Source organism: Bos grunniens, chromosome 9 (genome assembly GCF_055505025.1).
Source record: "Bos grunniens cultivar Pamir isolate PY7600 chromosome 9, Bosgru_T2T1.0, whole genome shotgun sequence".
NCBI classification, from domain to species: domain Eukaryota; kingdom Metazoa; phylum Chordata; class Mammalia; order Artiodactyla; family Bovidae; genus Bos; species Bos grunniens.
In genome coordinates this window covers 71,791,264-71,817,085 of record NC_141173.1, presented here as the reverse complement: position 1 = coordinate 71,817,085, position 25,822 = coordinate 71,791,264, and the positions used below count along the sequence as shown (strand labels likewise).

Here is a 25,822-nt window from a genome sequence, read left to right as displayed (position 1 = left end):
TGGAAAAGGTCAGTTTTCATTCCAAACCCAAAGAAAGGCAATGCCAAAGAATGTTCAAACTATCACACAATTGCACTCATCTCACACACTAGTAAAGTAATGCTCAAAATTCTCCAAGCCAGAATTCAGCAACATGTGAACTGTGAGCTTCCAGATGTTCAAGCTGGATTTAGAAAAGGCAGAGGAACCAGAGATCAAATTGCCAATATCCATCGAATCATCAAAAAAACAAGAGAGTTCTAGTAAAACATCTATTTCTGCTTTATTGACTATACCAAAGCCTTTGACTGTGTGGATCACAATAAACTGTGGAAAATTCTGAAAGAGATGGGAATACCAGACCACTTTACCTGCCTCTTGAAAAAACCGTTATGCAGGCAGGAAGCAACAGTTAGAACTGGACATGGACCAACAGACTGGTTCCATATAGGAAAAAGAGTACGTCAAGGCTGTATATTGTCACCTTGCTTATTTAACTTGTATGCAGAGTACCTCATGAGAAACGCTGGGCTGGAGGAAGCACAAGCTGGAATCAAGATTGTTGGGAGAAATATCAATAACCTCAGATATGCAGATGACACCACCCTTATGGCAGAAAGTGAAGAACTAAAGAGCCTCTTGATTAAAGTGAAAGAGGAGAGTGAAGAAGTTGGCTTAAAACTCAACATTCAGAATAAGATCATGGCAGCCGGTCCCATCACTTCATGGCAAATAGATAGGGAAACGGTGGAAACAATGGCTGACTTTATTTTTGGGGGCTCCAAAATCACTGCAGATGGTGACTGAAGCCATGAAATTAAAAGACACTTACTCCTTGGAAAGAAAGTTATGACCAAACTAGACAGCATATTAAAAAGCAGACGTTACTTTGTCAACAAAGGTCCATCTAGTCAAGGCTATGGTTTTTCCAGTAGTCATATATGGATATGAGAGTTGGACTATAAAGAAAGCTGAGCACCAAAGAACTGATGCTTTTGAACTGTGATGTTAGAGAAGACTCTTGAGAGTCCTTTGGAGATTCAACCAGTCCATCCTAAAGGAAATCAGTCCTGGATGTTCACTGAAAGGACTGATGTTGAAGCTGCAACTCCAGTACTTTGGCCACCTGATGCGAAGATCTGACTGATTTGAAAAGACGCTGATGCTGGGAAAGATTGAGGGCAGGAGGAGAAGGGGACAACAGAGGATGAGATGGTTGGATGTCATCACCTACTCAATGGACATGGGTTTGGGTGGACTCCGGGAGTTGGTGATGGATAGGGAGGCCTGGCATGCTGTGGTTCATGGGGTCGCAAAGAGTTGGACATGACTGAGTGGCTGAACTGAACTGAAGACAAAAATTGTCTTTTTCTTGTGTTATACCCTTTTTTGACACAGAATCTTAATTTACTCAATGTGTTTAATTTATTACAATTCTAAAATTTGAAATTACTCCTTAAGGGACAAACAAAATGAATATTTAGTTAAGAGTTTTCTTGTATCTCCAACCAGAGTTGAGATGTAATGTTAGCTGAATGGTTTTTCTGAGATTTCTGAAATCTTCCAGATAAGTGATTCTTTGTTTTTCATTCATGATACCAGCTCTGTAAACACATTTACATCAAATAAGAAGATAGACTAAGACAGAGGTCACTATTTTGCCTCTCTTGCATCAGCTAAAGTTTTCTTTCTCAGATATGCACTTTGCTTAATAATCTGTAGAAGTCCCCAAACATTTGGTTCTTCAAACACAGTTCTGTGATAAATGTGTTCCTGTCTCCACTAAGTAAAACTACTTCCCCAATGAATAATAGTGTGAAATTATTTCCCATCACAATCAAGGCAGAACAGCTAATGTGTTAATGATGCCCTCCGGTGTCTATTTACTCAAAAGTTTAGCAAATGAGAGTAAAGAGAGAAATGCTGCTTATACTGGTCTCTTTGGACTATGAGCTTGAATTGCAGGTTCCAAGTGTCAAACTGTAAATGAAGTACTGTGGACATTGGTAAATATCCAATCAACACATTTAATCACTGCTATTAGCGATTCTCATAAGACTTTACTTTTAACAAACAGAAGAGTTTGAAAACAGTGATATCATAAGTTTGAAATGTGCTAATAACTATTTTTAAATGGCCTAGCGTTTACATTTTGTCTGTATAATTCTCCCAAGTGCATAAAATTATTAAAAGTTGGCAAAATAAGGAAAAACACTCAGATAATCCATTGATTTTTCTTCCATGGTTCATGTTGCAAGAACAATAAAACAAAATACAACACAACAAAATAACATACTAACATCTGCTTTACATGAGTAGACTAGAGGGGCTATTATCACAATGCTAAATTTGAATATGTATAACTAGAATAATGTTTGTTCTAATTAACAAAGAAGTGAAAAATGATAGTCATTACCCAGGTAATTGAATCATCTAAATTTTCTTCTTCCTACCCCTGTAACGACCATCAGATAAAACTAAAAACAAAAGAAACCAGAATAATTTCTGGGATGAATCCTGAAAATATATCGGCTTGAGTTTATACTCAAACAGGTTATTAGTAGCTATTCAGCTATGTTTGGCAGCAGAAAGCAATTAACCAAATCTTAAATTTCAGTTTCCTTATTTGTAAATGGGTAATATGTAACTTTCAGAGTTGTAGTGAAGACTTACTCATTCATTAAGTCATTTATTCATTCACATAACAAATTTACTGAGCACCTGATATATACCTGTCATTGTGTCAGCTAAATGCTAAGGATAGAGACCTGAATAATATCAATATGTTCTCAACCTCTCTGAAATGTTAATGGAAACGAAATGAGGTTTTTGAAAATGAGATAGTACAAGATCAAGAAATTCAAATTATTATTACTTATAATTAACATTGCCATTGTCAACCTGGTTCATAGGTGCACAGATGAGATTTAAAAATACATCCCAGACTATCAATTTTAAGCTCAGATCACAGCATTATATCACTCTATCTGTTTAGCCAATGCAGCAAATCATCATGCATGTGTTCCTCCCTCCCATCTTTCTTTCCTTCCTTAGTTTCTCTCTTTCTTGTAGTGCAAAAATTACTTGCTTAAAATAGAGGTTTTTCATGGGATGGGGGAGGATAGGGTCAACACAAAGTAGAAACAGAGTAATAGCAGTGCAGTGTAAATGGAAAATCTCAGTGGGAAGCGTCTGAGTGATGAGGGCCACCACCGTGGAAGCCTTAGTGATTCAGAAGAATGAGCAGTCATTATCAGACTCAGGTAGAACCAGTACTATTTTTTTTTTCAGATTAAAGTGGCTTAAAAAATTCTTAATGTGAATTGAATTTTCATAAACAATAAGAAACATTTCAAGCAAAATCTTAGTGTTTTGACTGGGTGATAAGCTATGGTTCTTATTTCTCTAGAAAATGGACATAAGCTTACAATAAAAAGATAAGTTTTGTGTGCTGAATTGAAAATTGGCAGAAAAGAGCCCCCAAAGATTTTGAGCTATGTCATCTTTAAAAGACATTTTTTTTTTTTTTTTGGCCGTGAGGCAGATGGGATCTTAGCTCCCCTACCATGAATCAAACCCGAGCACCCTGTAATGGGAGCATGGAGTTTTAATGGCTGGACTTCCAAGGAAGTCCCTAATAAACTTTTTAAATGTCATAAGAAGCAACTGTTTCATTTTTAAAGTGACTTAGTCATTTTATAATAAAGCCTCAATCAATATTGTCCTAAAGATCTTAGTACAGTATATTAAGAACAAGAAATTGAAGGCCTCAAGAATTAGAGGAGGAAATAGAACCATAATAATTTGCAGGTAGTATTATTAACCACATAGAAAATTCAAGAGTCTACAAAGAAATTTTTCAAATAATAGGAAAATTGAGCAAGTTGCCTGAATACAAAATTCAGTTAAATGTGTGCACCAGTAATAAGCAACAAAAAAAACTGTGGATTTAAAAATACACTAATGTAAAATTGAGTTACTCAGGAATAAAATTATCAGAAGGTATGTGCCAGGAACCAGTGTGAGGAACTCCGCCTGTGGCAAAGGTCATGAGGAAGGAGGTTTGGCAAACACAAAGGCGGGATGGAGCCTCAGGAGTCCCCCTGGAAATTCTCGAGCACCTACCCCCAAAACCAGAGTCTGCCTACTTTACTGCTTTGTGCTCTCACTTACACCTCTGACTTTATGGGGGGCTGTCCCCCACTACCTCTCTCTAAAAAAGAGTTAACTTACAGCTCCAGTTGATAAACTTCCTGGGCGTGACAAGAGTGTTTCAACCTACAAACTCCTTTGGAAGTCCTCTAGCCTGCCTGAATAGGTTCTTCCGGCCACGTGACTGTTCAGAGCCTCCCAACTGTGAGAGGCATGAGATGTTCTAAACTGTCTAAATACAGATTCCTTTGAGCAGTTAAAAGATTGATTAGAAATTGTATTGGTGAAGGGTTTTTCACTTGTTGGGCCAATGTTTGTGGCTAAGTTTCCATATCCCTTGCCTACTGTGTCCCTGGCAGTGTATTGATTAATATAATTGGTGTATAGGAATGTAAGTAGTAGCTTTAATGTTTGTAACCTTAGACCCTTGAGTTAATTCTTTTCTTGCTATAGCCCACCACACCTTTGCCCTATAGGAATGCAACTTTATCTAATGCTTTCTGAGGGTGGCACCTGACTTTAGAATAATCACCTTTAGAGAAAAACAAGTTTTCTGAAAAAAGGATCTTAAAATGTTGACAGGCCTCCGGGCCAGAAGATGATGTAAATCACCTAAACTTTTGCATATGATAAGTTTGCAGGAAGAAAGCCTGGCTTACTGCTGACTCTACCCCTTCCCTCATTATCCTCTATGCACAACTTAAGGTATAAAAACTACTTTGGAAAATAAAGTGCAGGCTTTGTTCACCAAAACTTGGTCTCCCCATGTCATTCTTTCTCTCACTTTCTGGCTGAATTCCCATCTGTAGCATGCAGGCTCGTCAAGCCTACGAATTATGCCTGGGCTTCTAAGATCTGACCAGGGAGGCCTTAGTGTCTCCTCTCCTTCAGGAGAATGGGAGGACACCTGCGGCCTACGTAGGTGACGCAAATTCCTTATTTTTGAATTTTATTAGCTTTCCACATAAACCAAGTTATTCCGCCACTTTTCTCCACTGAATTTTCCTGCTGAGCTATCCTTATTCAATTAATCTTTATATCTCTAAATAATATTTAATTAAAGCTATTGTATCCAGTTCGCTGACGCCGTCCCCACTTCGAATTCCCTGGATCCACCGGGGCTGGACCCTGGCAGGTATGCAAGACACATTTGTAGAGTATTAGGAAAGTTTACTCAATAGAACATTACAGAAGACCAAATAAATGTGGATCTAGCCCATCTCATGGATGAGATATAATAGTGAAGAGATATTAATGCTATTGCCTCAAAATCCAACATAATTTTTATGGATCTTGGAAAGATAATTAACATCTTTGAAGGAAGGAAGAAGAAGGAGGGGGGGGGGAGGAGGAGGGGGAAAGGGCTTATTCTATTAAACATCAAGAGTCATTACAAGCCATGATAACTAAGCCAATGTGGTGTTTGTGCAGTATTAAATGAATGAGTGGATGGCATTGTATGCAGAGCTCAGAGATATGTGTGGACTTTGATATACAACATCTGCATTGGGGAAAGGAAATTCTACTCAATAACTGGAGCTGGAAAAAGATGTGAAAAAAAATAAGTTTTTGCTTACTTCACACCATACACAATTACAGATGAATTAAAAACTTGAATATTAAAAGCAAAATGTTTAAATTTTCACTAGAAAATTTAGATGGCATTTTTTCTGACTTGGAACTAGGGAAGGATTTTTTAAAATAAAGTTACAAAGCATAAATGATTGATAAATTTAGCTATTTGAAAGAACTTTCATTTATCAAAAAACTACCTAAAAGGAAAGGGCAAGTTATCCATGGGGAAAATATATTTGCTACATATATAATAACTGATAAAGGTTATTATTAAGGATATAAAAATAGCTTGTATAAATCAAGAAGAAAAGGAAAATGTAAATAAAAAGAAATAATAGGATTTCACAGAAGGGAAACAACAATAAACACACAAATAAATGCTGTCCTTCATTGGAAATCAGGAAAATGCAAATCAAATCTACAATAAAATACAACTCTTCACTCATTAAATTGTTGAACATTTAAGTGTGTTAATATCATGTGCTGCCTGTATTATAAGTCAATAGAATTTCTACATATTTATTGTGAGAATGTAGTACAGCCACTTTGGAATAAAATTTGTTTAGTGTTGTGAAACTGAATATTCACATTCTTTCACTCCTTAATTATTTTCTCATGTACATTTACAAGAAAATCTTTTGACTATTAGTATCAAGAAACTTACACAAGAATATTCAAAATAGCACCATTCATAATAGCAAAAGAACTATAAATAATTCAAATATCTTTTGATAGGAGAAAAGATTATTATATAACAATAAAAATGAATGAACTACAGTTATATATAGTATAAAATTAAGTGAAAAAATAAGAGCGAAACAAATTCTAAAAGACAACAAATTGCATGATACCCATTTTATAAGAAATTCAAAAACAAAACCCATCAATACTTTGATTTAATCATGAACCATAACATGATAAATCTATTAAAGGAATATAAAAACTGATAAACACAGAATTCAGTGTAGTAATTATCTGAGGTGGTAGAAAGCAGAATACAGAAATAAGGACACTATTGTCAAGCTAGTTCACAGTCATGGGTGTTCATTATGTTACAAACAAAGCAATAAAGCAAGTCAGATGTATGGCATGATTGTGACCCGGGTCGTGCTAAGTTCCCTCAGTCGTGTCTGACTCTGTGCGACCCCATGGGCTGTAGCCCGCCAGGCTCCTCTGTCTATGGGATTCTCCACGCAAGAATACTGGAGTGGGTAGCCATTCCCTTCTCCAGGGGATCTTCCGGACCCAGGGATCAAACAGGTGTCGCCTATGCCTAAGCTGCACTGGCAGACGAGTTCTTTACCATTAGCGCCACCTGGGAAGCCCTGTGGCATGACTCATTGTAATTAATTCTGTACTTCTGAGTTTCATTAAAAATGTGAACATATTAGTGATACATCCATTTTATCCAGCTTGAGGTACAAAATAAGATCATATCGCTTTGTTTTACTTAAATTAACCATCTTTCTTATATCCTTTCTGATCTTCTGATGCATTCTGTAAGGACTGAATCCGAAGATTCAGTTCTCCCAAGTTGCCACAAGGTGTCACTGTAGAAAGTATCACTAGGGAGCCAGTGTGGTGTCATTCCATTTGCAATGATGTAGATAATGGGGCTGCCAGGGGACAGTATAGATTCCAGGGGCTTAGAAAGGAGAGGACTGAGTTGACACTCGCTACACTTACATTCACCAAAGAGTTCTCTTTCAAATCTTTTCATTGGGATTAAAGAGGCTGGTTCAGGGGAGTTTTCAAGGGTCAGTTGTCTATCTGCCCTCTGTCATGGTCAGTCCTGCTCAAGAAAGCCCTAATGTTCTTTCTTGCCAGCTGGTATATTAGGCTTGTTTATTAAGCTAGTGTATATTAAGATGATATACTTTAGTTTATTAGATATATTCTATCTATCACAGTTCAGTTCAGTCACAATTGCACTCATCTCATAAGAGAACAAAACTCATTCCTTTTGCTCCTTAGCTTTTTAAAAGCAACAATTTATATTCTAACCTGCCTCTGCTACATGTCTCCCATCTACATAATTAAAAGAGAATGTTTAACTAATTCTTTACAGAATCAAGAAGATCTATCTAAAATGACTTACTGACTTCCCCCAGAAGACAGAGTAGCTGCTGGCAACTTTGGAGTGGTAATGCCTTTTGCTTTTAAAATAAGTGCTACCTTCTTGGCAAGCAACTGTGCTAATATTTATAAAGTTTTCTTAACAAAATACCTTCATATACATTTTCTCATCTATCATAAATATGAATAGGCTCTGAAATAAGAGGTTTTTTTTTTTCTTATTTCTCTTCTTCAAGAAGAGCTCCCAAGAGAGATTGAGCAGGACCAGCTATGTAATTTAGGGAACTCACAGCAAACCGAAAATGCCATTTTTAAAAAAAATTTTTATTTGTTCCTTTATTTTTAGTTGTGCTAGGTCTTTGATGCTGCACGTGGGCTTTCTCTACTTTCAGGGAGGGAGGGATACTCTCTAGTTGTGATGTGCGGGCCTCTCATTGCAGTGGCTTCTCTTGTGGAGCATGTGCTCTGGACGTGTGGGCTCTGTAGGTGCAGGACCGGGGCTCAGTCATTGTGGCACGCACGCTCTAGAGCACAGGCTCCGTAGTTCTGCTGTGCAGGCGTAGTTGCCGCATGACATGTGGAATCTTCCCGGACCTGGGATTGAACTCATCTCCCCTGCGTTGTGCCGTGCTAAGTCTCTTCAGTCGTGTCCAACTCTGCAATCCTATGGATCGTAGCCCACCAGGCTCCTCAGTCCATGGGATTCTCCAGGCAAGAATACTGCATTGGCAAGCAGATTCTTGACCCACTGGACCACCAGGGAAGCCCTGCAGTCTCTTTCCTAAAATGTATTAAGCATTTCAAGAGGGCATTAGCGGAGCCATTGAGCCAAGAGTGGACCCTTTGAAGCTCAGGACTTCATGTGACCCCATGTGACTGCACAAGCGGCATATCCAAGCAACAGCCGTATGCCAAGCTGACAAATCACAGATCAGATCAGATCAGATCAGTCGCTCAGTCGTGTCTGACTCTTTGCGACCCCATGAATCGCAGCATGCCAGGCCTCCCTGTCCATCACCAACTCCCGGAGTTCACTGAGACTCACGTCCATCAAGTCAGTGATGCCATCCAGCCATCTCATCCTCTGTCGTCCCCTTCTCCTCCTGCCCCCAATCCCTCCCAGCATCAGAGTCTTTTTCCAATGAGTCAACTCTTCGCATGAGGTGGCCAAAGTACTGGAGTTTCAGCTTTAGCATCATTCCTTCCAAAGAAATCCCAGGGCTGGTCTCCTTCAGAATGGACTGGTTGGATCTCCTTGCAGTCCAAGGGACTCTCAAGAGTCTTCTCCAACACCACAGTTCAAAAGCATCAGTTCTTCAGCACTCAGCCTTCTTCACAGTCCAACTCTCACATCCATACATGACCACAGGAAAAACCATAGCCTTGACTAGATGAACCTTTGTTGGCAAAGTAATGTCTCTGCTTTTGAATATGCTATGTAGGTTGGTCATAACTTTCCTTCCAAGGAGTAAGCGTCTTCTAATTTCATGGCTGCAGTCACCATCTGTAGTGATTTTGGAGCCCAGAAAAATAAAGTCTGACACTGTTTCCACTGTTTCCCTATCTATTTCCCATGAAGTGGTGGGACCGGATGCCATGATCTTCATTTTCTGAATATCTATAATTTTAATTCAGGCAAGCAGACCCTGATTTTTTGTGTGTGTTTTCTTTTGAAGTTTTTATTTTGTATTGAGGTATAGCCAATTAACAATATCATGATAGTTTCAGGTGAACAGTAAAGGGACTCAGCCATACATACATTAATATATGTATCCATTCTCCCTCAAACTCCGCTCTCATCCAGGCTGCCACATAACATTGAGCAGACTTCCAACAAGGACAGTAAGTCCTTGTTGACAGACCCTGATGCTTTTTAGTGACCAGTATTATAGTTTCTCTACATCTGAAGTGTGTTGCCTCCCAAAGTTGTCCCCAACAATGCAAAAGGAGTTTTCACATTTTACAAGAACAAAACAAAAAGGTAAGTTCTTCAACGTGTGAATAGATTTAAGCTGGTAACATCTGAGATTTTGGCATCATTACTTGAGTTCCTTAAAGAGGTAATAATTATGCTCCATTCCTCCAGATCTAAGAGGGTTGATGAGACTTGCTCTTTTAGTCACATTTAAACAAAGGAAAAAGACAAAAATGGTTAGGAGCTAAGAGCCCTTAGTGACTGAAATGTGAGACACACATGGACTGTGACAGATTTTCCTAAAGAGATGGAGGACATAATGCCATTCTTCTCTCGAACTACCAATCTCATTCATGCGTAATCGAATCAGGGTCCTTAGGGTCACCCGTAACTGGAGGGTTTAGAGTTACTTTTACAGTTGTTGTATAATAGTGGATTTAAAGCTGTCAGTGCTGGAGGTGATGAAAACTTCGGAAAGCAGAGTCCTGAGAGGATGAAGGAATGGTTTAGGCTCATTTAGCTGTTAAACTTTAGAAAGGCAAGGTTTCGCTTTGCCTTTTTTTTTTTTTTTTTTTTTGATTTTCAGACCCAATTCCCTTGAGACTAGTTGTTAAGTTGCAGAACAGCGTAATGTACATAGTTCAGGTTGTTCAGCTCCATAAAAGCATTCACTTAGATGGAAGAGAAACAAAGAAGAACAGTTCCTCTAGTAAGGAGTTTAATTAGCAATGTCATCTTCTGCAGTACAACAGGTATGTGGAGAGGAGATTGAGAAGGATGGATCTGCACTTTCTTTTCCTTGGGTTTTCTCAGGAAGCAAACTGTTACTCTAGTAATACAGTGGTATTACCGGTAGATTGATTCTTTTTTTTTTTTTTATGCATTTTGGTCCAGTACAAAGAGACAGGTAGGAATGCAGAAGATTATAGATGCAGGACTTAATATAAATTTGTAATAAAAGGCAGAGGTTTTTAAATATGCTAACAGGAAAATGTGCTGCCTTTCGGCCGGGCAGCATGTTTCCTAGGAAGAAGATTTAGAATTAGGGAAAGGGTTATTTGTTTATAAGCTGCTGAGAAAATCATTTACCGTAAGTGTTCACCTGTGTGAGGCAGAGGGTTAAGGCTGTTACCTGGGTTTTTACATACAGTCCCATTCTTTTGCTTTCTTGGGAGACATCTTTTCTGGTCAAATGTATCCTTGAATGTTGAATGTGGTGTTCATCCCAACCAGGAAAGAGGGAAGGAAGGAAAAGAGGAAGAACAAGAGGGCAGTCACCTTTGATAGTGTTCTTTATATATCAGGCATTGTGCTATGACTGTTCATGTGTATTATTTAATATGTTAAGATTCATTATGAAGTTTCAGATAGAAATTAAGCAACTGAAAGAAACCAATTGCTTGGGTAAGGTCAAAATAATTCAAGGAAAGTAGAAAGAATGATTATCAGAACAAAGTACTTTTAAAAGCCTCTTAAAATCCTTAAAGAGTGGGTTCTAAAGCAGTGGAATATTTAAAATGGAAGCACAAAAATTTAATGACAAGATAAAAAGAAATGAGACCATATTAGAACAATCAGAAAATTCTTTATTATTATGGTCTGCTCCTACAGCTTAATCACTTTCTAAGGGAATGCAGCAATCACTTTTAATTTAACACTTGAGTAGAAGACAGTTCAGACATAACTGCTTAAATATGAGAACCGAGTGGGAAAGCTCCTTTGACTGAATACAGATTAAGAACAGTGGCTTGAGGGAACTTGACACTAGAAATTCTCCCTTCTCCATTCCAACCTCTCCTCCACACCCAATTTTCTCTGTCATGTTTCAGAGACCCTGAGAATGACTTTCAAAGGTCTCTGAATAACCTTATGCCATTTCTTCACCCTTCCTGCTTAAAATAGAGTTTTTGCTTTTCTGTTCAAATCTTACTCACCCAGTGAGAACCAGGCAAAAGTCTTATCCTCACTGGGGCATTCTTGTTGACCCAGCCTGAAAGCCTCTTGTCCACTTTTGATCTTTGACTGCACATATTGCCTAGACTTTTCTTTGGTCAGTTCATCACCACAGTTGCTTTTAATCTGTGGTCCAAAATCATCTGGGTTTTAAGCGTTGATGTGTTTTGTCTTTTTAGCTGTTTTATAGACTCTCTACCACCATTCATGCCTTCTCGTTCCTTTTGTTGTGTCTCATGGATTGTGGTCATGTATTTGTATTTAGATAGTGATTTTTCCCCCTAATGTACATTTAAAAAAGAAAGTTATCCTGAGACTTCTCTGGTGGTTCAGTGCCTGAGACTCCACAAGTCCAATGCAGGGGGCCCAAGTTGGATCCCTGATGGGGAACTAGATTCCACATGCTGCAACTAAGATCCAGCAAAGCAAAATAAAAATAATATATTTTAGAAAAAAGAAAAAAGTTATCCTAATTCATATACATGTTCCACCCCTAGTATACACATAAATGGTAACATGCTGATTTTTATATGCAAAATAAAGACACTGGGTCAATGCATGGAGAGCATGTGCTACTTAGAACTGGCTTTCTTTCCTAGAACTCACTAATGCCCAGCCCCTAGCTCTCTGTGTGACCCGCACACTGAAACTTGCCAGGCTGTTACCATTGCACGGGGCTTGAGGAGAGGAGCTGCAGTGGTGCCCTTACTCTTCACAAAGTGGGGGTGGTCGGCTTTGGCCTCTGCACTCCTCTGATTTAGCTGCTCTGAGGGTGAGATGCTTATCAAAGTTCCATGACCAGCTGAAGAGGATGATTCTTCCAGACTGTTAGACTTCCTTAAGTGATTCTTCCTCTTTCAAATGCGCTTAGCATGAAAAAGATAGAAGCACAGTGAGAGTGATAGAACATATGCAGGAATCTGTTTTTCGCTTAGTAAACTCCTGGTCCCATAGCCAATAGACCCCAATCAAACAAAGTCTGGTTACCTGCTCCTGACTCATTTGAGGAAGAAGTGAATGTATTGTCTAATAAGTATCAGTATCTATTCTTCCTATGTACACAGGGAAGAACAATTATATTAAGTTCAATAACAAAAGTTTCTTCTTCTTGATCTTTTCCGTCTACCCCCTCCTCTTTTCTTCCTCCCCTCAATCTTTTCCTGACTCCCCTCCTCCTCCTCCTCCTTCTAATTTCAGGCCCTGGCATAAATTAAGAGCTTACTGAATGTCAGTGGTATAATTTGAGTAAGTGAAAAGTGAAAGTCACTCAGTCATGTCTGACTCCTTGCAGCCCCGTGGACTATACAGTCCATGGAATTCTGCAGATCAGAACACTCCAAGTCAGCGTGGGTAGCCTTTTCCTTCTCCAGGGGATTTTCTCAACTCAAGGATTGAACCCAGGTCTCCTGCATTGCAGGCAGATTCTTTACCAGCTGAGCCACAAGGGAAGTCCAAGAACACTGGAGTGGGTAGACTATTCCTTCTCCAGCAGATCTTCCCGACCCAGGAATTGAACCAGGGTCTCCTGCGTTGCAGGTGGATTCTTCAACTGACCTATCAGGGAAGCCTTAATTTGAATAAAGGCAAGAGTAAAGTAAATTATGATCACTTAAACTCATTAGGTTAGAATTCTATGAATTGTAAATTTACAGGTTAAGACTAAATACAGATTAAGATAAATAAGAAAATTATAATAATTCATCATAAATTATCTTCCTTAAGTCTTCTATGTCTTTTTAAAATTTTTCTATGAAAGTATATCAAAAACATGATATACTGTCTATTAACTGACACAATCCCATGTGTTCTTGCTTTTTCCTAAGAAACTATTGAATTGCTCTGAATATGGAAGTGGATCTTGCCCAGAAAACGAAAGGCCGGTAGGGGTCCGAGCTGCCATGTATTCCTTTATGTCTGGAGCCATATTCATCACAGTGTTTGGTAATCTTGCCATGATCGTTTCCATTTCCTACTTCAAACAGCTTCACACACCAACCAACTTCCTCATCCTCTCCATGGCGGTCACTGATTTCCTGCTGGGATTCACCATCATGCCATACAGTATGATAAGATCAGTGGAGAACTGCTGGTATTTTGGGCTTACATTTTGCAAGATTCATTATAGCTTTGATCTGATGCTCAGCATTACATCCATTTTCCATCTTTGCTCGGTGGCCATTGATAGATTTTATGCTATCTGTTACCCTTTACAGTATTCAATCAAAATGACGATTCCAGCCATTAAGCAGTTGCTGATTCTCTGCTGGTCAGTCCCCGGGACATTCGCCTTCGGAGTGGTCTTCTCTGAGGCCTATGCTGATGGAATACAAGGCTATGACATCTTGGTTGCTTGCTCTAGTTCCTGCCCAGTGATGTTCAACAAGCTATGGGGCACCACCTTGTTCATGGCAGGTTTCTTCGCTCCTGGGTCTGTGATGGTTGGAATTTATGGCAAAATTTTTGCAGTATCCAGAAAGCATGCTCGTGCAATCAACAACTTACCAGAAAATCAAAATAATCAAATGAGGAAAGACAAGAAAGCAGCCAAGACTTTAGGGATAGTGATGGGTGTTTTTTTATTATGCTGGTTTCCCTGCTTTTTCACAATTTTGTTGGATCCCTTTCTGAGCTTCTCTACTCCTGTAGTTTTGTTTGATGCTTTGACATGGTTTGGCTATTTTAACTCCACATGTAATCCTTTAATATACGGTTTCTTTTATCCCTGGTTTCGCAGAGCCCTGAAGTACATTTTCCTGGGTAAAATTTTCAGCTCACATTTCCATAATACTAACTTGTTTAAAGAAAAAGAAACTGAATAGACTTATTTGTATGAGTGGAAAGAAGCAAAGGACTGGAATTTAGAAGAACAAAGTTACTTAAACTCTGTGTGTGGTGTGTGTGTGTATGTGTGACTTTGGCTACCATGGAAAGTTTTTGGTTTCTAAAACTTGAGAGGAAAAAAGAATTTTTTCTTTGAACCCCAAATCCTGTCTTTTCAGAATAGTTCTTACTGCTTATAGGTAGAGAAGAAAGAAAAAAGTCAGAAAGGTGAAGAGAAGGTAGAAAAAGCCAGGAAGGGGATGAAGGGAACACACACAAAATTTTGTACTATTTGGAAGGGAGCAAAACACAAGCTGAGCTTGAGTATTGCTCTCCCCATTCTCACCATCACACACATTTTGTGTGATATTTTATTTACATTGTCTTCCTCAGAGTCTGATCAGAGGTATTTTGAAACATCGACCACTAAAAATTATAGGTAAGTAAATATGGAAAAAACAATTTCAAGAAGTCATATGATGTCAAGAATCAATCATTTGATAGTTGAAAATCAGCCTTTACTAGATTTTACAGTTGTGAGATTGAACCTTTTTTTTTTAATAAAATAAGAAATGGAAACTGTGTAACTGAGGCCCCAGATTCCATCCGCATTTCCGTCCGAGTATCATCTTAATCATGCAATTGACATTTTTTCTTTTTTCTATTTTCTATTTTTCTGTTTTACTAGCCAGAGAATTCCAGCCAGAGCCTTCCTTTCTTTCTCTGGCTCATTCACACTTTGTATGACTATTGGTGTTCTGATTTTTAATAAATGTGAAGTACATACCAAAAAAAGGTTGCATTTTGACTCAGTCACTCGTTTTTGCTTAAAATGTGTACATGTATCTTTGAATAATAGAGTAGCAGCAGGAGGAAGCAAAGAAGAAAGCTTCTATTTATGGTGGTGCTTCTGGGTACAAGAAGCTTTATACAGCATGTGCTATTCAATGACTTTTAAACTTTAAGTTGTGACCCATTAGTAATTTGTAAAATCCACTTAGAAGTCTGCAACCAGTGGTGTGCTAGAAAATGTTTAACATCTGGCTCTGAAAAGAAAGAAAAAAGCCCATATTTGTAGAATTTGATTTTTTATTTTCATTGAGCTGATTTCAAGCTATGAACGTAATGTCAACAGGTTCTAAAATTCCTCAAAAGTTAACCTATTCCTGCACGTGGACATAAGAGGTTCTAATTTACCACTGACTGCAAAAAATGTTTTTAATGAAAAGCAAACCAGAACAGAAGAAAGTAGATAATTTCAGAATATACTTGCATTCAGGGTAAAGATTGCCTTATGAAGTTTTCATTTAAATGTATATACACAAGTATGTTTGTGGATGTATTTTGTGTGTGTGTACGGGCTCTGTGTTTCACTGAAATTTTTTTTGTTTAATTTTTCCATTACATTATTTCAATGAGCATTTTTTTTTCTCTTTTTGGAAATGTTTACATCAGTTCAGTTCAGTCACTCAGTCATGTCCTACTTTTTGCGACCCCAAGAATTGCAGCATGCCAGGCCTCCCTGTCCATCACCAACTCCTGGAGTTCACTGAGACTCACGTCCATCGAGTCAGTGATGCCATCCAGCCATCTCATCCTCTGTCGTCCCCTTCTCCTCCTGCCTCCAATCCCTCCCAGCATCAGAGTCTTTTCCAGTGAGTCAACTCTTCACATGAGGTGGCCAAAGTACTGGAGTTTCAGCTTTAGCATCATTCCTTCCAAAGAACACCCAGGGCTGATCTCCTTTAGAATGCACTGGTTGGATTTCCTTGCAGTCCAAGGGACTCTCAGGAGTCTTCTCCAACACCACAGTTCAAAAGCATCAATTCTTCGGCATTCAGCCTTCTTCACAGTCCAACTCTCACATCCATACATGACTACTGGAAAAACCATAGCCTTGACTAGACAGACTTTTGTTGGCAAAGTAATGTCTCTGCTGTTGAATATGCCATTTAGGTTGGTCATAACTTTCCTTCCAAGGAGTAAGCGTCTTTTAATTTCATGGCTGCAATCACCATCTGCAGTGATTTTGGAACCCCCCAAAATAAAGTCTGACACTGTTTCCAATGTTTCCCCATCTATTTCCCATGAAGTGATGGGACCAGATGCCATGATCTTAGTTTTCTGAATGTTGAGTTTTAAGCCAACTTTTTCCCTCTCCTCTTTCACTTTCATCAAGAGGCTTTTGAGTTCCTCTTCACTTTCTGTCATAAGGGTGGTGTCATCTGCATATCTGAGGTTATTGAGATTTCTCCCGGCAATCTTGATTCCAGCTTGTGCTTCTTCCAGCCCAGCGTTTCTCATGATGTACTCTGCAGAGAAGTTAAATAAGCAGGGTGACAATATACAGCCTTGAGGTACTCCTTTTCCTTTTTGGAAACAGTCTGATGTTCCATGTCCAGTTCTAACTCTTGCTTCCTGACCTGCATATAGGTTTCTCAAGAGGCCCCACAAATGTGCTTTGATCTTAGTTCATTGCACAGATGACAATGAAACAGTGACTACCCAGAAGTCAGCTTAAGTGGTGTCTTGCCTGGCTGCCTGAAGATGGGCTGACCCATGTTCTCCAGACCTTGTATGTCCCTTCCATCCTTGCTGTCCTAATGATAGGTTGGTCTCACCCAATAGCCTATGAGGTAGAGGTGGAACAGTGCATCTTCTTTGAAATGGTGTTCTTTTTACAGAATGATAGTGTTTGTGATGGTGGTTGTTGTTTATTATGGTGTTTATGGATGAAATAACAATTTGTCAGTCCTATCTGGTCCAAAAGTTTCTCATGATGCTTCTCTCTATTAGAATCCTCCTCATATTTTAAAAATCATTCAAGTAGCTAAACATTCTACTCATTTATTCCCCTTTCACTGAAACATAATTTTCTTCACACTTAAAAAATTATTTTAACCATATTTAACTGTACAGTTCAGAGGCACTAAGTACATTCACATTGTTGTGCAACTCTCACCACCATCCATCTCTCAAATTTTTCACCTTCTTCAACCAGACTTTGTTCCCATTAAAAACTCCCCATCCCCCTTCCCCACCTTACTACCCTCTACTCCCCAACCCTTGGCAGCTACCAGAGTACTTTATGACTCTATGGATTTGAATCTTCTAGGTATCTCATAGAAGTGGAATCATATCACCAGCCATCTACTTCATACATAGCAGTGTACACATGTCAATCCCTATTTTCCAATTCATCCCACCCTCTCCCTCCCCTCTTGGTGTCCATACATTTGTTCTCTAAGTCTATGTCTCTATGAGGCACTTTTTAGTTTCAGAATGTGGTCATCCTGGCTTGTTCACTAGTTCAAATACAGTAGTAACCCAGCATCCTATCTGCTTTCCTCCTTCCACAGTTCACCCTGCATTCATTCCCAAAGTCAGTACTGTTTCCCCTCACACTCAAAATTTTATAGGCCGTTATAGATGAGAAAGCTGAACCCAAGGGAGATTGAATGATTTGCCCCAGATTATACAATTTTCTATTGTATTGAAGCTGAAACGCCAATGCTTTGGCCACCTGATGCGAAGAACTGACTCACTGGAAAAGACTCTGATGCTGGGAAGATTGAAGGCAGGAGGAGGATGAGATGACAGAGGATGAGATGGTTGGATGGCACCACCGACTTGATGGATATGGGTTTGAGCAGGCTATGGGTGTTGGTCGGAGAAGGCAATGGCACCCCACTCCAGTACTCTTGCCTGGAGAATCCCATGGATGGAGGAGCCTGGTAGGCTGCAGTCCATGGGGTCGCTAGAGTCGGACACGACTGAACGACTTCACTTTCACTTTTCACTTTCATGCATTGGAGAAGGAAATGGCAACCCACTCCAGTGTTCTTGCCTGGAGAATCCCAGGGATGGTGGAGCCTGGTGGGCTGCCATCTATGGGGTCGCACAGAGTCGGACACGACTGAAGTGACTTAGCAGTAGCAGCAGCATGGGTGTTGGTGATGGACAGGGAAGCCTGGCGTGCTACAGTCCATGGGGTCGAAAAGAGTCGGACACGACTGAGCAAATGAATGGAACTGAACTGATACAATTTTCTTTAGAAGCAGAACTAGAACTTAGCTTTCTGGACTCCTGATTTACTACACTAGTTTTTATCAAGATTTAATGGGATTGTATACTTTTGTTTCTTTAACTAAGGATTCTATTAAACTGGAACAAATCACTGAAGCAAAGATAAATACTTTTCTCCCATCCCAATATCTTCTCATTTCATCCAGGAATCAAAGTGTAAACTGAGGCCTTTTATGATTTGGACAATTATTTCTACTTTGGATATCAGCCAACATTTAGTTTAGCTACATAAGTCTATATGTTTTTAAGATACAGAAATTTTACTACCCTATTTTACCAGAATGAAGCCCAAATGACCATGAAATTGATATGAAATTGTCATCCTTTATTTGGAAAAAAAAGCACTGAAAACTATCTGGGATATTAAAAATAGACAGAATAGGTTAATATCCCTCAGGAAAGAGAGATAAAAGAGCAATTCCACTGGGGCTGTGCACTTAGTTTCCCTCTAGGAACTCCTGAATCTGTGTTCTTCACTCCAGTCCTCTGGAGAGAAGAGATAAACTTTTATGAGTCAGATATCTCAGTCCTTGACACTACACTGTCTACAATCCTGACTTGATGCCTGCAAAGCCACCAGAAGAGACGCAATGATTCACAACTAACTTATCAAGAGAGGGAAGGTACTGAGTCAATAAAAAGAATTAGAAATGTACTATCCTAGTTTTTTTAAATCTGATTTATTCTCTTCTCCAAAATAACTGAATAACAGTAACTAAATTTTACAAAGAACCCAAAATTGTTACAAATAGCATGCAAGAGAGAAGGCAGGATTTTTTTCCAACTGCAAAACAATTATTATGAAAAAAGGTCTTAAATTTTACATCAAAATGGCAAGGTTTAAAGTCTCTATGTAGGGCATTTTTTAAATGTTTTTGCAGATAACAGGAACTATGCAAGACATGATTTATAGTAAATGTAAGTTACATATGTGTTTTAATAATGTTAAAATGCACTCTCCTCTTTGATAATATATCTAAAAAAAAAAAACTCTTGGTATATACTATTTAATTCACTGCCAGACACTACACATTTCACTTTTAATATTTTTTTCTCTTGCAAGCAACATTTACTTGAGTTAGTCTGTCACTCTTTACTCCTCAAGATTATCCACTCATTTCATACGCAAAGAGTGTCCAAACTAAAAATACAGCTTCCTTATTGTCTAGAACCATTCTTCCAGAATTCAATGGTCATGTAAATAACATATTATCCTCCCAAAATGTGCATTGGTGGGAGGGGTCTGAGATTTTTCATTTCCAAAAATGTTCCCAGGAGATGAGGTCATTCATAGCTGATTACAGGCCATAATTTAATTAGCAAGGACCGTATGAAAGAAATATGAACAGATGAAGCCATAGACTTTCTTATTGATATTATTATTATTTCCCATTCTTGGAGAGTAAACAATTGTGGGAAGCTTATTGTAGCAGGAACCAAAAGACCTGGATTGCAATGTTAGTTACAGCATTTAGTAACAACTTCTCCCTCAAGACCTTGGTTACATTCTATACCTGAAAAAGTTGGGAGAAGGCAGTGGAAATGTGCCTTTTAAGTAATTTAAAAACTTTAAAATATCCAAATTTTTGTTGGCTGAGTTTCATTTGGAATATTGTATGTTTGCTGCTAAGTCACTTCAGTCGTGTCCGACTCTGTGTGACCCCATAGACGGCAGGCCACCAGGCTCCCCTGTCCCTGGGATTCTCCAGGTAAGAACACTGGAGTGGGTTGCCATTTCCTTCTCCAATGCATGAAAGTGAAAAGTGAAAGGGAAGTCGCTCAGTCATGTCCGATTCCCAGCGACCCCATGGACTGCAGCCTACCAGGCTCCTCTGTCCATGGGGAGAGGATTTATTAGGTACTTTCTAAATAAGCCATAAAAAAGAACAAATTTGAGTAAGCTCTAGTGAGGTGGATGAAGTAAATCAGAAGGAGAAAAACAAATACAGTGTATTGATGCATATATATGGAATCTAGAAAAATTATATTGATGAACCTATTTGCAGGGAGGGAATGGACATGCAGATGTAGAGATTGGATGCAGACATAGAGATTGGACTTGTGGACACAGTGCAGGAGGGAGAGAGTGGGACGAATGCAGAAAGTAGCATCAGCTACTTTATGTATACACTGTAAGGTGTAAGATGGATAGCTGGTGAGAATGTGCTGTGTAGCATGTGGAGCCCAGCCTGCAGCTCTGTGATGACCTGGAGGGATGGTGGGGTGGGGGGTGTTCGGGAGGAAGGGAATTTATGTATAATTATGGCTGATCTGAGCTGTTGTATGGCAGAAACCAACACAACATTATAAAAATTTTTTTAAAAATATTTAAATAAACAAGATTTACTGTTTCCCTAATGATTTAATCTTTCTCAAACCAAATGTCTCTAATACCATGAGACAAAGTGCCTATTATGTAGATTTTTCAATGTGTTAAAATTAATTTCTTTCCATTTAATTCAGCAAGCCATTACTGCTTACCTGAGATGAACGCAGATCCGTACTAAATATTGCCAGGCTTAGACAGTTAAGGACATTTTATCTCATTAACTGTAAACCTCAAAAAATTGAATTGTAAATTAACGTATGTTTTTAAAGTGTTGTGCTAAGAAAAGGATAAAATAAAAGGCATTTGAAATCAAAGTCAGCTGTAAAATGGGGAAGACAATATAACTTTAAGATCTTTAGTCATCCCAATAGTCCAGCTGGGAGAGTGAAAAAAGGTTTCTAGAAGGCAATGATATTTGAGCTGAGCCTTCAGGTTTTCAAGAGATTGAAGGGTCAGGTGGAGAAAAGGGGACTGGCCAAACCACAGGTGTTTGCAGGGAATATAGAGACTACATGACCAAAGGTTGCGGAGTATTGTAGATTGAAGGGCGGAGGGGTTACAACCGGGGTTTCCATGCCAACAGATGCGGAAAAGATTTATCATTTATCACAGGCAAACTAGTGCTCCGATGTTCTAGCCAAGGCATGTTTTTCCAGACCTTTTCCGTGTATCCACCAAAAAAAGTACACATAGACTTGATAAAACATTTATTTAGATCAATTTCCATTGGACCTCATACTTCTTTGATAGTTGTAGTAAAGACTTTTCTCTTCTGTTTGTTTTTCAATAATGCTATAGTTTATGGCTATTTATGAGAAAGATATTTACTATGGTTTTAATTTTCACTCTCCTTTCTCTCCCTGCTCTCTGACATGGAGGTCTCTCTGCCTGTTTCTGGTATGTATTTACTGTCAGTTAAAATATTTTTCCTGCTCCCAGATGTTTTTAAGAAGATTGTTTTCAAGGTGTTATCTCTGCCCATTGCGAACTGCCAGATGGTTTTATGAAGCTTACTTACAGACTGTGATTCCATTTATTTGGAATAAATTAATCATTTGTCATAGAAATCAGTCACAGAAAAAACAATTTTTCTTCTCTTTATCTTAGTTTTCAGCACAGCATTTGAATGCAGTTTACTTACTGTCATCCCTGGAATGGTTTCCAAGCAGTTCTGTTATTGTAATAATCATTATGTAAATAATCATTATGGTCTATGTAAGATGTTAGAGAACTTACAGAAAAGATCCAACATCATGGATTTTTGCAAATTTTAAACTTTTGCTTATCTTTCCTGTTATACTACATGTACCATTTACACTGTTGCAATATAGATACTGTTTAAATTTTGAAATTACTCATAAAATCATACTTTTATCTTTATTTAATAAAAATATTAACACAAATCTGCTGTTTGAATGGCATCTACTCTTTAGGCTAAGCATGATTTTGGAGCTTTAAAAAATAGAATTTATATTTGAGACTTGGAGTTTAAGATTTTTTTTTAATAGATATTATAAAAATTGACATTACTTTCTGACTGATGGAGAGAGAAATGAAACAGTTATTATTGGTGTTAGTTCCAGGTCTTTGCATTGATCCTACTTTCAATAAAAAGTCTCTTTGTCCTAACTGAAAGACATAAACAGAGACATTCAGAAAAGTCTACATTTTGAGAAGTGGATTTGAAAATTTATATAGTTCTCTTAAGCAGTTTCCTAACAGCTGAAATACTTTAGGCTTCAGCCTTAGATGCCAGGAAACACATTACAATCAAAATTTAAAGGAGAAAGTGAAAGCACATTATTTATCAACCTTATCTAAGTTCAAACAAATAAAAAATTAAACATTTAATTTGAGTTAGTATATTAAAGAACTAACAACATTAATGTTTATTTTCCATTGCTAATCCATCTGATGTGATTTTTTTCAACAAATAAAAAGGAGGAAAAACTAAATTTAGATAATAGTGTACTTTGCCTGCATGTTCATGGACTTAGAAGTATGTAAGTGTAGTTGTAAGTTGTAAGTCTCCCACATAGTATTTTCTTTAATTTTTCAGAGTATCTGAATCAGCAGGAAGAACACTTCCAACTCTGCAAAGGTAAGGCACCAAACAATGCATAAGGGACGTTAAAGCCAGTATAACCCCATCCTGGCTTCCCTGATGACTTAGCGGGTAAGGAATCCACCAGCAACGCAGAAGACACAGAAGATGTAAGTTCAATCCTTGGGTTGGGATGATCCCCTGGAGCAGGAAATGGCAATTCACTCCAGTATGCCTGCCTGGAAAATCCCATGGGCAGAGCAGCCTGGCGGGCTACAGTCCATAGGGTTGCAAAGAGTTGGACATGACTGAGAACACATAACTCCATCCTAACAAGGTCATGGAGCACTGAGTGGGTTCTTATGCCACCACTGCCACCATCTCCCAAAGGCATTTAGCTGAAACCCCTGCAGCAGTTTTTTCTTTTTTTTCCTTTTACTAATACCTTCATATCCGTATCTGAACTCAAAATCCTTAGGTCTTATCTCACTAGCCTAAAGGATCAGTAAAATATGTTTAGAGAAAATCTCTCAGGTCTGCCTCTCTAAATGCTACTCTGGGAGTGATTCTTTTATAGCAGTATTAGAAGCAATTTAATATAGAAAGATACTTTATGAAGTGAGCTCCTGAAATCATTCGATTCTTTTCAGCAAAGTTATAAGTGTATTGAAACAGTTGCTTTTATTGGAACAATGGAAGTATTTTAAAACAGCCATAATTTCACATTTATGTATATACTTATTCATTCACAAATATGCATCTAGTGCCTGCTACAAGCATTAACTTAAGTACCAAGAATTCAGGGAAAACAAGAGACTAGTCCTTTGCCTCCCAGTAGAATAAGAGAAAGGCATGCCTATGATCAATATGAGTCATGCGAAATTTGATTGGCCAAAGTGTAAATAAAGAAGGATGAAATGAAAGAGAAGGATGAAATTGAGTAAAATTGACTAAAACAGGAAAGAGTGAGCAGTTGAGGTTTTTCACTTTCAAATGCAGCAAACAACTCAGAAAGTAAGCACCATTTATATAATTTTAAATATTTATATATTATAATTGAAATGAATTAATGACAGGTGACTTCATTGTACTTTCAGGGCTGAAATTTCCTGGGATCATTTTAAGAGGAGAAGAAACATTGACTTACCTTCCAAAAAAGGAGTTTAAAGAGATAAAGCACCATGGATCTAACTTATATTCCTGAAGATTTATCCAGTTGTCCAACATTTGGAAATAAATCCTGTCCTCCCACCAACCGCCATTTTCATATTCGAGTAATAATGTACTCAATTATGATCGGAGCCATGTTCATCACTATCTTTGGAAACTTGGTTATAATCATTTCCATATCACATTTCAAGCAGCTTCACTCTCCCACAAATTTTCTGATCCTCTCCATGGCAACCACAGATTTTCTGCTGGGTTTGGTCATTATGCCGTATAGCATGGTGCGATCAGTAGAGAGCTGCTGGTATTTTGGGGATGGCTTTTGTAAATTCCACACAAGCTTTGACATGATGCTAAGTCTGGCCTCCATTTTCCACCTCTGCTCCATTGCTGTTGATAGATTTTATGCTGTGTGTTACCCTCTACACTACACAACCACAATGACCATCTCCATGATAAAGTGGCTGCTTGCATTTTGCTGGTCAGCCCCTGCTCTTTTTTCTTTTGGTTTAGTTCTATCCAAGGCCAATGTTTCTGGTATGCAGAACTATGAGATTCTTGTTGCTTGCTTCAATTTCTGCGCACTTGCTTTCAACAAATTTTGGGGGACAATATTGTTCACTACATGTTTTTTTACTCCTGGCTCCGTTATGGTTGGTATTTATGGCAAAATCTTTATTGTTTCCAAACGACATGCTCGAGTTATAGACAACATGCCTGAAAACACAAAGGGGGAAGTGAGAAAAAACTTATCCAAGAGAAAGGATCGCAAAGCAGCCAAGACCCTGGGTATAGTAATGGGAGTGTTTCTAGCTTGCTGGTTGCCTTGTTTTCTTGCTGTTTTGATTGACCCATATCTAGGCTACTCCACTCCCATGATAGTACTTGATCTTTTAGTGTGGCTTGGGTACTTCAACTCCACTTGCAATCCTCTCATTCATGGCTTCTTTTATCCATGGTTTCGGAAAGCTCTTAAATATATAGTGTCAGGAAAAATATTTAGCTCCCATTCAGAAAGTGCAAATCTGTTTCCTGAAGCACATTAATAAAAAGGCCATTACAAGTGAATGGAGTATTGAAAGTGAGATTATTATAATTTTGACCTGAAGCATGTACGTTACATCCCCAGGTCACTGCAAATATTATTTTATTAAATTTCAATAATTCTAGATCCAAGAATAATTTAATAATATAATTCAAATATATAGGTTCAAATTGTGTCTTGAAGCATAATATTCAGTAAGGACTACTTCATTCATTACGGTTTTTATTCCCTGTACTTGTTACACGCACCATGAAATTAAGACATTTGCTCTTTGAAGGAAAGCTATGACAAACCTAGGGAGCGTATTAAAAAGCAGAGACATCGCTTTGCTGACAAAAATCCGTATAGTCAAAGCTATGGTTTTTCCAGTAATCATGTATGGATGTGAGAATTGGATCATAAAGAAAGCTGAATGCTGAAGAATTGATGCTTTTGAACTGTGGTGTTGGAGAAGACTCTTGAAAATCTCTTGGATTGCAAGCAGATCAAACCAGTCAATCCTAAAAGAAATCAATCCTGAATATTCATCAGAAGGACTGGTGCTGAAACTGAAGCTCCAATACTTTGGCTGCCTGATGGGAAGAGCTGACTCATTGCGCTCATTAGAAAAGACACTGATGCTGGGAAATATTGAGGGGGCAGGAGAAGAAGGGTTGGCAGAGGATGAGATGGTCAGATAGC

General features: G+C 38.4%; 2 protein-coding genes across 2 annotated transcripts; both read left to right on the top strand.

Moving 5' to 3' along the window:
• Window positions 1-10,425: 10,425 nt before the first annotated feature.
• LOC147366147 (trace amine-associated receptor 2) lies at window positions 10,426-14,469 on the top strand. The gene is made up of 2 exons (XM_086316161.1): window positions 10,426-10,449; window positions 13,474-14,469. The coding sequence occupies exons 1-2, from the start codon at window positions 10,426-10,428 to the stop codon at window positions 14,467-14,469; spliced, it is 1,020 nt and encodes a 339-aa protein (XP_086172287.1).
• A 9,641-nt stretch (window positions 14,470-24,110) lies between these two features.
• LOC147366146 (trace amine-associated receptor 3) lies at window positions 24,111-25,142 on the top strand. Its single transcript, XM_086316162.1, has one exon. The coding sequence runs from the start codon at window positions 24,111-24,113 to the stop codon at window positions 25,140-25,142; it is 1,032 nt and encodes a 343-aa protein (XP_086172288.1).
• The last annotated feature ends 680 nt before the right edge of the window (window positions 25,143-25,822 follow it).